General features: G+C 52.8%; 1 protein-coding gene across 1 annotated transcript in view; it reads right to left on the reverse strand.

Moving 5' to 3' along the window:
* Positions 1 to 3435: 3435 nt before the first annotated feature.
* HCN4 (hyperpolarization activated cyclic nucleotide gated potassium channel 4) overlaps positions 3436 to 13597 on the reverse strand; it is a 51134-nt gene continuing 40972 nt past the window's right edge. The window contains 5 exon segments of the mRNA XM_037502895.2: positions 3436 to 4701; positions 4704 to 5162; positions 5985 to 6149; positions 6491 to 6731; positions 6836 to 6982. Of these exon segments, the coding sequence (XP_037358792.1) occupies positions 3695 to 4701; positions 4704 to 5162; positions 5985 to 6149; positions 6491 to 6731; positions 6836 to 6982 (2019 nt within the window). The 3' untranslated portion in view covers positions 3436 to 3694.

Genomic DNA, 13597 nt, shown 5'->3' on the forward strand with positions numbered 1-13597 from the left:
GTAGGTGCTCACTAAGTGTCCTTTTGGAGTTAGAGAACAGAGAAAATAGTGATTGGTGTTGCCCAACACACCCACCCTGCCCCCAGTGGAAGAGCAAGGCCCTGTGTAGGACCCTGGTGTGGACCCAGCATGAGGCGGGCAGGGCGGTGGGTGGCCGCACAGCCCTGGTGGTTTGGCTGGACCCTGGTAGCTCATCTCTCCCACAGGAAGTGCTTCATCATATTCACTGCCTGCAAAGGACTCCCCAGAGCCCCAAAGGACAGGTCCAAGCCTGCTCAGGGCTGGGAGAGCCTTCAGAGCTGGGGCTGCCCCTGCTCTCCCTCTCAGGTCCCCGAGGGAGCTCCACTGCCTGGGCCGCAGGGGGCAGTTGTCATGGGGACGCCAGGCCTGCCAAGCAGCCTTCTTAGCAACGGGACTCCCAGGCCAGTAACCATGGAAACAGCATCCACTTCTGTAATCAGTGATGGGGACTGGGTTCCCTGCCCTATTCTGAGGACTTCCCCCTCCTCTGGCGGGTGGCGGGTGACAGGGCACTCCCTGCGCTGCACAGGGAGCCCCTAGGATTTCACACCCGCCCGTGACTGCAAGGGGGAAGGGTAGGCCGTTGCTTCCCGACCCCAATATATCCAAGGGCCTGTGGGAACCCTCTGCAGCCAGGGTGGGTTCCCCAACCTTCCACCCTCCAGATTCCGGGGCCCCCTCTGATCAGGTTGTGGTGGTATCTCTCAATATCCAGCCGAGGTTCATGGGCATGCAGACGACCCTCCTCTTTAGGGAGGGCCTCTGGACCTGGCTGGGGTGGGAAGAATCTGAACCAGGAGCTCATACCTCCCTAGAAAACGATCACGCTCTCCCTTGCACCCTCCTTCACAAAGACTCTTACCAGCCCAAGAACAGCGCCCGCCTGCATCCTCAGGTAGACCCCTGCACACCCTGCACCTCTGCCCCCTGCTCCTGGGCACAGGCTTCTGAAGCTCGCAGGTTCCACACATGCTCCAGGGCCATGTCCCCCACCCTCCACAACCTGACTCCTGTCCAGGCCTCCTCCCTGAGCTCACTCCCCCTCCCAGCCCCTGGTCCCTAGAAGAAGGCAGCGTCTGCTGGAATTTTTTTTTATTTAAATAAAATATACAACACGGCCCATTTGCCGTTTTCTGTTTTAAAAGTGGAAGATTCCAAAATTGCTTGTGGGGGGTTGTGGATGGGAGGGCCCACTGCCCAGACCCGGCTTCCCCAGTCTCTGGTGAATGGCTGGGCTGGGCCAGAACTTTTATAAAATGTGTGTGAGTGTGTGTGTGTGTGTGTGTGTGTGTGTGTGTGTGTGTGTGGTGATGATGCCAGGTCCTGAAGGCAGGAGGGGAGGTCCTCACTCCCCACACCTCTGAACTCTCCACTGGTCCCCTCCCCGCTCTCCAAGAACTAGACTGGCTTTGGATCAAGTGCTGCTGCCTTCTGGGGGCTAGGAGCATCTGTATAAATCCTTCCAGTGCAGGGAATGGGTCCGACGGGCTTCTCCTGCCCGGTGGATACCAAGGCGCAACAGGTTCTAGTTTTTCTCTAAGACCCTAGGGCCCTTTGTCCCCTTCTCTCCTGGATTATTGCCTCCGCTCTCTGTAGCCCATCTATAGAGATATCGGCTCCTCACGCAGGACAGCTCAGGATAAAATTGGATCTTGCTAATATTCTGGCTTGGAGAAGATGCTGCATTAATGAGGCGGGACCAGCCCTCCTCATGAATCAAGTCTTGGCACTCAACCCTCCTTGGGCCCTACTGGCAGAGGGACAGACACCAACCTTGGCTTTGGAAGGATCTTGTCAGAGATGATTATGCCTCAGGAGGCAGCTCATTTGCTTTCACCTTGCTCCCCACTCTGGAACTGCTTGGTGGCTCCTAGCTGCCTTCAGAATCAAGGCCAGTTCCCTCACCCCGTCATCCAAGGCCTTCCTCCTCACCACCCAGCCTGCAGATCTCCTCCCAAAGACCCCGACTCCACACTCGCAGCCCACCTCACTCTTGTTCCCACTCAGTACTCCACCCCACTGGCTCTCTCCCTCGCCTTTCCTTCCTCCCCTCTTGTCCCCTCTCTCCAACTCTTGCCCACATCTCAAGAATGGACCCCACAGCTTCCTTAGACCCCCTAGGGAGACCCAGACTACCTTCTGACCCCTGAGATAATAAGTCCTAGAGCCCTCAAAACTCCCTGGGGTCTCCCTATAATTTGCTGGAACAATGGGCTGGGCACGTGAAGGGAAAGAAGAAATATGATTTATTGAGCACCTACTATATGGTGTGTGTGCCAGGCTGGGTGATTCATATATACTATTTTTCTCATCAGGTCCTCTTAGACCCTTGTGAGGTGGTACCATAACTATTCCCATTCTACAGAAAGGTCAGATAACTTACCCAAGGTCACACAGCTAAGAAGTGACTGTACTGGGATTCAAGTCCAGGTCTGACTGCCTCCCAAATTGGGGCTCCTGTCCCTGTCCTGTGCATGGGTTCTGGCTCAGTCCATCTCAAGTTTTCAGATGGGAGGAACACAGGCTTTGGCTTTAGGTTAGGGTTCCAATCTCAGCTCAGTCCCAGCCCTGCCACTCCTAGTTAAGAGTCTGGAAAATTACCCCAAACTCAGTTTCCTCATCTGTGAAATGGGAAGAATCAAAGTACCTCCACCACATGGTCACTGTGAAATTGAAAGAGTTTGTGTGTGTAAAGTGCTAAACCAGTGCTTGGCACGGAGCAGACTCAAATTGAAGTTCCCCTCACCTCCCACGAGACAGATGGGAAAACTGAGGACACAGAGGTGAAGGGATGTGCTTGAGGCCCCACAGGAAAGGAGAGGCACAGCCTGGAGTCTTCTGCTTCCATGTGGTGAGAGGTTGGGCTGGACTAGTTTTGAGATCAGAGGTGAGAGGTCCTGGGTCCTCTTCCCTGAGGACTAGAGAGAACTCTTTCCCCCAGACCCTTTGGAGCTCAGCCTACAAACCAAGGCGTGTTGCTGGATGTAAGGTGACCTGGGTGTCCTGACAACAGGGGGTTAAACTAGATTGCACACACATGTGCACACATGTGGGCAGCTGTCTACATGGCTCTACAGAGCACTACATAGCTATACATATACACAACTTACATACATATACATATACATATTCATATACAGAGCTTGCTAAGTTTGCAGTAGAAAAAAATGCAAGACTCTCAGGGCCTGGCCGCCTGTCCTCCCAAGGACTCAGGTAACTGAGACCGAGTTTCCTCAGGAACAGGGCCAAGGGCAGCCCTTGCCAGGGTATGAGATGACCCCCAGGAGTGGGGTTTCAAGCTCATGCTCAGGGCTTGGTGGTGGCTGTCGCCCTAAAACAAATACAACGACAGGTCTGCTTTAGGAACCCCAAACATGGATCATCCCACCCCTGCCAAGCCCCAGGCCCCACCTGCCTTCCGCCGGCTTCTGCATTTGGGCCCTGCCTGCTCCCCTCCCCCCTCCCTCTGGTGCTGAGTATTAAAATAGTCTATAAAAGCAAGTGACCAAAAATCTATAGCTCTAAGAATACCTGGTTATTTTCTGCTGTCTTTTGTTTTTCTGGAGTGGGTTTTTTTAAACGATAATTGGTATTGGTATCGGTATCTCTCCTAGTCACAGTTAAACCTGAAGGAAGAGAGGAGAAAAAAGAAAAGAGGGAGGGGGGGGGCCCCTCATAGATTGGACGGCAGTTTGGAGCGGACGGGCTCAGACCTGGCCCCAGGTTCCCTCTGGGGGGCAGCAGTCAGCGGGGGACCCCCAGAAGAGGCGGCTCTTGCCCCAAACAAAGAAAGAGGGGGCGGCAGGGAACCTGAGGATGTCTTCCGAGGCAGAGTGACGTGCTGGCCCGGGACGGCACCATAGGGCCTCCCGGGGGGGCCGAGGCCTCCGCTGCCCCCGCTCGCGCCCCCAGCTCTGGGGAGCAGCGAAAAGGCAGCCACGGACTCCCCAGAGGAGTGCGGCGAGGCCCGGCGGAGAGTCTGCGCCCCGTCCTGCGGCAGGGCGGGCTGCGAGGCCGAGATGAGCTTGAGGTCCTGGGTGAGGCGGCCCGGGGTGAGGGGGGGCGTGCCCCGGCGCTGGGGCACCTGCGGGGGCGGCGGGCTGGAAGCGGGGGGCAGGAGCAAGGAACCGTGGGAGCCGGAGGCCCGGGGTGGGGCGCTCGGGAAAGTTCTCGGGGGGCCGGGGCTGTGGCCCGGGGGGCTGAGGCCTCCTCGCGGGGGGACGGCGACGGGAGAGGCGCCCCCGGAGGCCCCGGCGCTCAGGGACAGCCGCTCGGGCTGCCGCGGGGGTGTCCCTGGCGTGCCGGGCGGGCCGGCGGCCGGCGCGGGGGTCGGCTCCCCCGGAGGCTGGCCCAGCTGCCCGGGGCTGGCGGCCGGGGAGCGCGCGGCGGGCGGGGGCGGCAGGACGTGCTCCAGGAGGCCGAGGCCGGCGCGGGCGCCGCCGGGCAGGGGCAGGGGCAAGGCCGGGGGCGGGGGCGGGCCGGCCTGCGGGGAGCGCGCGCCGGGCTGCAGCGGGGTGAGCAGGGGCGAGTCGGACGAGGACAGGGAGCCCCCCAGCGCCTTGTGGAAGTGGCCGAAGCCGGCGTGCGCCGCGGCGGAGGGCGTGGGCGCCGGGGAGGGGCCGCCGAGCCCGGGCGGCGGCGGGGACGAGCCGGGCGCGGGCCGCAGCGGGCTGAGCCCCGGGGCGCGGAGCCGCCCGCCAGCTGCTGGAGGTGGAAGCACGAGGAGGACGGGGTGTCCGCTTGCGACGGGCTGCTGGCGGGCGACGCGGGGCCCGGCGCCGACGGGATCAGGGACGGCAGCCGCTTCAGGTGCCGGGGCGTCTGCCCGGCCCCCAGGCCGCCCAGGCCGGAGCCCGGGGTGGGGCGGAAGATGGCGGCGGGCAGGCGCGGGTGGTGGGTCAGCGCGATGGCCACCGAGGTGGTGGCCGCGGCCGCCTGCAGCGGCGCCTGGATCAGCGGCGTCCAGATGACTGGCGTGGGCGCGGGCGTGGCGGCCGCCGCCGCCTGGACGCGGTGAGCGCAGTGGGCCATCTCGCGGTCGTGCTGCACGATCTGCTGGATGATCTCGTTCTCCTGGTAGTTGAAGACGCCTGAGTTGAGGTCGTGCTGGACTTTGTGGAGGAGGATGGAGTTCTTCTTGCCTAGACGCCAGACAAAGCAAGGGTTCAGGGGCCTCCCTGGTGGCGCGGGGGCTAAGACGCAACCTGAGAAGCTGGCCGCGGCCTCTGCAGCCAGGGAGCTACCCACATGGCGCGGCAGACCTCTCCCGTCTCACCCGCTGCTCCCCTTGTTAGCGGGAAAGGATGTCCTAAAGCTAATTCCATACAGGCTTTGTGGACTCCACCCCCACTCCAGACCAAAGCCATCAGGACATTGGGAAAGACAAATCCCATCACCACCAAAGGGAAGGTGGCTGGGACCTGAGGGTGGGGTTAAGTAGCCAGGTGTGGTATAAAGCCAGACATGTGGGCTTTGGAGGGGGTTCCCCCATTTTGGCTCTCAGGCCAGCTCTGAGAGTGCCTTTGGGTTTCCAGGTCGGGTAGAACGCATTAAAGACTTTATTTCCCTATTTTCTCCCTGAGTTGTACATTTCCTCAATTCCCTTTCCCTTGTAAATAAACCTTTTATTAACCTTTTGTGTGTGCCTGTAGTGGAGTATTAATAAGTCCCTCTTAAGCACGCGGGTGAGGACCCACAGCCAGGCAACAGGTTTTATATCAGGGTTGCCCCATAACACCCTCAGCAGTGGATGTCAGTCAATTTTCCAGTTCTGTCCCCCACTCTGTCTCTGGTGAATCCTTTCACAGCCCCCCACACCTCTGGCCTGTACCCCAGTTCTCGTATACAGAGATAAATAAATCTTTAAAAAAAAGCAAGGGTTCAGGCCAGAGAAGGGGGAGCCCCGGGAGGGGGCCGCAGGGAAGCTGCCCTCCAGCCCACCCCCAGCCAGCCCAACCCCTCACCGATGCGGTCCAGGCGGTCCAGCGCCACGGTCTCGAAGGCTCGCCTCATCATGGGATACTCCTCCAGCACCTCATTGAAGTTGTCCACGCTCAGCGAGTAAAGGCGGCAGTAGGTATCAGCTCTCACACTGGCAGTTCGCCGACCCCTGGTCAGCAGGCAAATCTCTGCGGAGGACATCAGGAGTGTGCGCATGCGTGTAGGGGGCTCCCTGCAAACTCCACAGGGCCTGCTGCCCCCACCATGACCTGGTTTCCACTGCCTGGTACAGAAGCTTGACAGATTCACTAGGCCCCACTCCTGGGCTGTAACTACAATCGGTGCCACCTCATCATCTCCCTATTGCCAAATGGATGCCAACCTGTCCTTCCCACCTAGGGGACCATATCCCTTTACTGGCTCACGGACACCTCCAGGAATGACCATGAAGGGCAGAAATGCTTGTCAGCCCCCCCCTTATCTCTCCAACCTATGTTCCCCTGTCCTCCCCTCTCTATGACCACCTCACCTCCAAAATAGGAGCCATCTGCCAGCTTGGTCTCCTTGTTGCCCTTAGTGAGCACACTGACCACGCCATGCTGGATGAAATACATCTTCTTGCCAATGGTGCCCTCCCGGATGATGTAGTCCCCAGGCTGGAAGACTTCGAAGCGCAGCTTGGTCAGCATGGATGTCACAAAGTTTGGATCCGCATTGGCAAACAGTGGCATAGAGGCCACCAGCTTCCGGCAGTTAAAGTTGATGATTTCCTGCTCCCCAGATAGTGGGGATTGGAAAACACAGAGAAGGAAGTGAGGGGAGCCACCAGCCAGGGAAGTCTGGCTCCCCTCCCTGGCTGGTGCACAGAGCTCACCTCACGCAATGGCTCACTGAGCTCTCCCAGGATGCTCTCCTCGTCAAACATTTTGCCCTGGTAGCGGTGCTCATAGTAGTCGTGGATGCGCTGCCGGGTGTCTGGTGGGAGCTTGTGGAAGGACATGTACTGCTCCACCTGCTTGTACTGAGGCCCAGGAGAGAAGGGGGCTGTCACCTCCAAGCCAGCCAGTCACTCCACTGCCCAACCTGTCCCCACCCGGCCTCAGTCCTGCTGGGAGGAGCACACTAACAGTCAACTTTGTGGATCTTTTTGGTCGACTGTGGCTCCTTGAGACTGAGATTGTTGTTATGGGTTTGGTCACTCTGCACCCCAAGCAATGACCCTGACTCCTAGTTGCTTGGGGTGAAGGAGGGGTTCCATCAGAGTATTGAGTCCTCTCCGTGTTCAATATCATGGAGGTGGCTGGGGACAATGAGGACTGTCCAAAGCCCAGTTATGTTCCAGGGTATAATTTCCATGAAAAAGGGAGGTTCCATGTTCCCTGCCCCACCTAATGAAGTGTGAAGCTAAGCAGCAAGAAGGAGACTTGGAAGAGGCAACTGGAACAGAGAGATGTGTGAAGAAGGCCTGCTTGTTTCTCAGCTCTGGGCATGCACCAGGAACTTGAGGGACTTGGCAGAGATACATGGAAGACAGAGATGTAGAGACACTTGGAAGAGACTTGGGTGAGAGAACTTCCATTCCAAACGTATCTGACCCCTTCTCTTTTCCTATGGTTCCTCAGCAGAAGGTGACTTAGACTTGTGGCCAGCTTATAGGCCTCAGCAGCCCTGCTCTGGGCCAACCTGGTTGGCTGGACATGTACCCACGAGAGGATGGGTAACTGGTGTTTCATTGGGAAACTATATCCTTTCTCTTCTCTTCTCTCTGTGCACACTATCCTATTAAAGTTCTTTCACACTAAAGTGTGTGCTTTGTCTGTATGCGGCAGATGGCAGAACCCATTTAGAGTGTGCAGGTTTGGGGGTCCTGGGGTGGCTCCTCATTCTGCCTGCTAGCGGTTAAAGGAGGCCAAAACGCCAGGAGGCGGTTGATCAAGTTTCCTCTGAATGTCAGTCTTTTCTCCCCTATCTATGGAAATTATGCTGCAGACCAGAGAGCCTCACCCATTGTGGAAGGAGCTATTTCTTAATAGTGGTGACACACTGGCCTAGGCAGCAGGATTAGGCTGCAGTGTGTTAGAAGGACTGGAGGCTAAGCCAGAAAGCCTGCCTATCTAATGGCACGTATTCAAACATGGCCCTGTTGCAACTGGGTATTTTGTTGAAGAGCACAAGAGTCCAGTAGGATGGTGGAAGAGTGAAGATGCTGGTCTCGGTCTCACCTCTTCCACATATTTACAACCAAATTATACACAAATACAGATAATGGCGGTCCCAGGAGAATGACCTGATGACCAGGTATGCATAAAGAGGGACTACATGACAGAGAGGGTAGGAAAAACTGAAATTTAATTGTGTTTGGAGTCTTATAAGGCAGCACAACCCAGAGAAGGAAGGGTTGCTGTGATATGGAGCTTCTCTTACTGTTGACTGAACGGCTCATGCCCACATCAGGGACTTTAGAACCCAGGGACTGCACTGGAGAGGGTGTGCACAGTTGGTGTGCAAGACAGAGGGTCTCCTTCTGTAGAACTACAGGAGTGGAAGGAAGCAGACACCGGCGATAGAATACTGCAATAGTAGATCAACACTTGCAAAGGTCAATGCTGTCCTTCCTGATAGCAACCCAGCAACCAGAGCTGGAAGGTGAAACACCCTGTACCCCTAAACAGGAGAATCTGAGGACAGTGGACAGTCTTGGTAACTGCTGGTGTGGTGATTATTGGCTTGAACCCAAACCCAGAGGGAAGGCTACTGGCACATTTGTTCCTCCTACAGAAGAGGCACCTTTCTACATTGAAAACTATGCAATGCAAAACAGCTGCTTCAGCTCTACCAGATGAATCTGGGAAGCAACCACGAACTATGCATACTGCTGACAACCAGTGTGCAAAGCACCTGGGTCCTGGCAAAGCACCTGGGAGAGCGAGCACTCCTGGGCTAGGCTCTATACTTGAAAGACAAGAGAAATAACCCCAGCCATGACTCTGTCCCAAAGAGAGCCCCCTCCTGGTGCTATGGCTATTGAGAGGCTTGAGAAGGGCCTGCAGGGAAGGCAGTTTTTCATGGAAGGTACATGCAAACCTCGAGAAACGCATACCCCTCATTTGCCTGTAATCAGAAGCAGGACAGTAGCTTGTCTGCAGTGTGAAAAAACATCTCTCAGATCATTCTGCTCTGGCCCACACCCCTGACAAAAAACAACCAAAAAACCTATTGATCTCAGAACATGCACACAGAGCTGAGCCCTAGTTGAGAGGTTGAAACTGGCCCAAAATTATTCAGGATGCTTTAACTGAGAAACTGGCCTCAGAGAGGGAGTCACTGAAGATTCCCCAAGCCAACTTGTGCATCCATGACTTCTCAGGCGGTTTGAACTCTTGGTCCTCACTGGCAGCAAACTCCAGGAACCCTGGAGGTATCTCAGCTCCTATCTCCTACCCCCTGCCGGTACTTGGGCTCTGACCATCTGAACAGGTGCAGAGGCGTCTGTGAAGCAATAGATACAAAAGGATCCTGGGTAAACAACCTACAATTATATCCTGCAGCGTGTAAATGTAATACAAGATCAATCCACCAAAACAAAAAGAGAAAGCTTTTTATCTCAAGCCATAAAAATTAAAGATGAAGAAACAGAGGAACAAATCACAGTGATGGAACAAAAAAAAAAACACATAAGTTCAAATTCAGCAGAACTGCATAACTGGCCTGATGAGGGTTTTAAGGTAATAACAATGTTTGTTGAAATAAGAAAAAGAATGGATGAACAAAATCAGGAATACAACATGAATAGAAAAAACATGAGAACATTTCAAAGAGAATTAATGGATTTACAAAATACCGTAAATGAACTAAAAACACAACAGAGGGCTTCAAGAGCAGACAAACACAAGAAGCTAATAGAATCGGCAAGCTTAAATGTAGAGTGGTGGAAAACACACAAATAGACCAGCAGAGAGAAAAAAAGAACAAAAATAGTACAACAGTTCCTCAGGATAATTTAAAGAGAAACAATATTCATGCCATGGTGTTCCTAGAAGGAGATTTGTGTGTGTGTGTGTGTGTGTGTGTGTGTGTGTATAAAGGGGGGGCATAGAAAAATTATTTAAAGCCAAGAATCTCTCTATTCTGGGAAATAAATCAGATATCCTGATCCAAGAGGCCCAAGGAGTCTGAAACAAACTAAATTCAAACATACACATCCCAAGATATATTATAATAAAATCACTAAAAATAAGTGACAAGGAAAGGACACTAAAAGCACCCCCCCCCCAAAAAAAAGAAGAATCACAATCATATAAGGGAGCACCTATTAGACAGACCGTGGACTTTTCAGTGGAAACAGCGCAAGCAATAAGGGAATGGTAGGGATATTTAAATTCCTCAAAAGAAAAAAAGATTTCCTACCAGCAGACTCAAGGAGGGAGAAAAACAAAATTTAAAAGAATACATCACCACCATGCTGGTCTTGAAATAAATACTAAAGGGACTATTATAATAACACAATTCATCTAAAAGTTATAGACACCAAAATTATACAACATGGAGGAGGAGAGTAAAAATATGGACCATTGGAACAAGTTTGAGAACAAACTATGTGTAGGGTAAGGAAAAAGTATCAGGCTTTTCTGCCCTCCCGCCATTAGGACAGATGAGGGAACCCTGTGGTCCTGAATGCGTGCCTGATGGCGGGCACCTGAAGTGGGTACACCTGGGCTGGGAGACTGAGTTTATAAGGGCGGCGTCGCAGGGACGCCCGCAGAAGCCAAGAACGAGCAGAAGCCGAGAGAAGCAGAGAGAGGGCCAGAGAGCCCAGATAGAGTGAGGATTTGCTGGGGGCTGAGAGCACTGCCAGCCTCCCGGCCCCCCAGCACCCCTGCCTGCCACATGCCTGGTAAATCCCAATAAAAGCCTGAAAAAGCCACTGAGGACTCTGACTCCTCCTTTACCCTATCTGCTGGATCAGAAAACCTGCTCAGTGCCCCTTCCTGCCTCTACAATTGGTGTAAGTCGGCAGGATGATCCATGCAGACGGGTATGGAGCCCTCCAAAGACCTGGAGGGACTGAGGAGTAACAGACTGCCTGTGACGACGCTGGAGGTATCATGGCGGCACAGGAGATGGACATGGTCCAGGAGCTGCAGGACGAGACCTCGCGTGGAGGAGATGCCTGAGAGGACCAGCCCAAGACCGCCGAGGCAGCAGAATCGATGGGGAAAGAAAGAGGACCACGATTCAGAGCTCGCCAGTGCTGACCCAAGGAAGAGGCCTAATGGACTTGGACTGATGGACTTGGACTGACAATCCCGCCAGAAGAGGGAGGAACTTTGGTAAGTTAAGTTTTTGGGATCCTGGGGGAGGATGCTATTGCTTACACCCCAGGAGATGGGAATCTGGGGGTGCCCAGTATACCTTGATGGCCAAAAGCAGCCTGTGTGTGCCCAGCAGCCAGACAGAGGAAAGTCAACTGAAAAGGCAAAAGCTGGTATTGATGCTAAGTTTGGGAAGCCCTGAGTGGCTGTTAAGCACTAAGTAAGCTGAGGAAGGCCAGTGAGTCTCGTCAAATCACCTGTGGGTGATGTCCTGCTCATTCTCGAGTGAGGGTGAGGAGCTGAGGAACCCGTCCTTGGGGCATGGGTGGGGAACGTGGCTTGGGGTGGAGCCCAAGCCGAAGAGGGGACCCAAGAGAGGCCGCATGTAGAGTTGGATCCCCGACCCATGCGCTTATGCAGTGGGTTGGCCTGAGTGCAGGGGTCTGCGTGTCGCACTGGTGGCTATGAAGGCTGAGTGTTGGAGCAACCGCAGTCAGAAACCCTGAGGGTTGGCGATTTCCCCCAACAGCAGAATAGAATCGCCAATCCCAGAGTGAGTGCATCCTGGGGGTGGATGCGGTGTATGGCTTGTAGCCGAGACTACAGCCAGAGGTCAGGAAGCCTGACGGTCCCTGGCATGTTATAGTAGATGCCGTGAGTGGCTCCCCTCCCTCGTATGAGCAGTGCCTTCGGCAGCAGATGTGGTGGCTCATCTGCTGGTGCCAATAATTGTCTTTCGCCACTAGGTTGGTGCCCTGCCTGGAATTATTTGTGTTCTGTTGTATTTTATGTATTTTGTTGTTCTATTGTGATGTATATTATTTGTTTTTGTGGGCCATGGCTGCAGTGTTCTATTGCCAAGAAAAACGTATGTGACTTGTGTAGACTGTCTGGCAGAAAACCCTGAGGGGGTGGACTGTAGGGTAGGGAAGAAGTATCAGACTTTTCTCCCCTCCCGCCATTAGGACAGATGAGGGAACCCTGTGGTCCTGAATGCATGCCTGATGGCGGGCACCTGAGTGGGTACACCTGGGCTGAGAGACTGAGTTTATAAGGGCGGCATCGCGGGGACGCCAGCAGAACCGAGAATAACAGAAGCAGAGAAAAGGCCAGAGAGCCCAGATAGAGTGAGGATTTGCTGGGGGCTGGGAGGACTGCCAGCCTCCTGGACCCCCAGCACCCCTGCCTGCCATATGCCTGGTAAATCTAAATGAAAGACTTGCAAAAGCCACTGAGGACTCTGAGTCCTCCTTTACCCGGTCTGCTGGATCAGAAAACCTGCTCAGTGCCCCTTCCTGCCCCTACACTATGCAATAGGTCACAAGTATAGACCATCACACAGAAGTCTCAGTATAATTTGCAAGCCTAAATCTATAGGTGTAACACATAAGACAATGAAAATGAACAACAAAACAATAAAAGGAAGGTGTCAAAAGACAAACTGAAAATGAAACAAATCCAACAAAATGGCAGTAAGTACATACTTTCAATAATCACCTTAAGAGTAGATGGCTTCAATTCATCAATGAAAAAGTATAGAATGGCCAAATGAATCACAAAACAAAATCCAACTCTTTGTTGTTTACAGGTAACTCATCTTACTACAAAAGCTAAGCACAGCCTTAAAGTAAAAGGCTGAAAGATAATCCTATAAGCAAATGATAGTTAAAAAAAGCAATAACTGCTCAACTTATATCAGATAATAGATTTCCAATTAAAGGTAGTAAGAGACAGATATGGACATTATATAATGATTAAGGGCCTAATACAATAAAAATACTAACATTTATAAATACATAGGCACCAAATGATTAGCACAAAGATAGATAATGCAATAATTAATAGAATTAAAGAGAGAAATCAACAACAGAACAGTAATAAAGATTTTAACACCCTGCTTATAACTATGGACAGATCAATAAGGTAGAGGATAAATACAGAAACAATAGCCTTAAATGATGAGCTAGATCAGATAGGCTTAATATCTACAGAACATTCTATCCCAAATCTCAATTTATACATTTTTCTCAAATGCACATGGAATATTCTTCAGAATAGACCATATGTTGAGACATAAGACAACTGTCAATAAACTCTTGAAGGCTGAAACCATACCAAGCATTCTTGCTAATCATAATACCATATTGCTAGAAATCAACAATTAAAAAAAAACACCTGGGGAAAAAATTTCAAACACATGGAAATTAAACAACATGCTGCTCAATAACCACTGGGCTACAAAGGAAATTAATGTAGAAATTAAAATACCTGAACACTAATGAAAATGAGGACACAAGCTTTTAGAATGTGTGTGAAGCAGTTTT

The sequence above is a fragment of the Talpa occidentalis genome, unplaced genomic scaffold, assembly GCF_014898055.3.
Source record: "Talpa occidentalis isolate TD23 unplaced genomic scaffold, MPIMG_talOcc4v2.1 talOcc4.11, whole genome shotgun sequence".
NCBI lineage: Eukaryota > Metazoa > Chordata > Mammalia > Eulipotyphla > Talpidae > Talpa > Talpa occidentalis.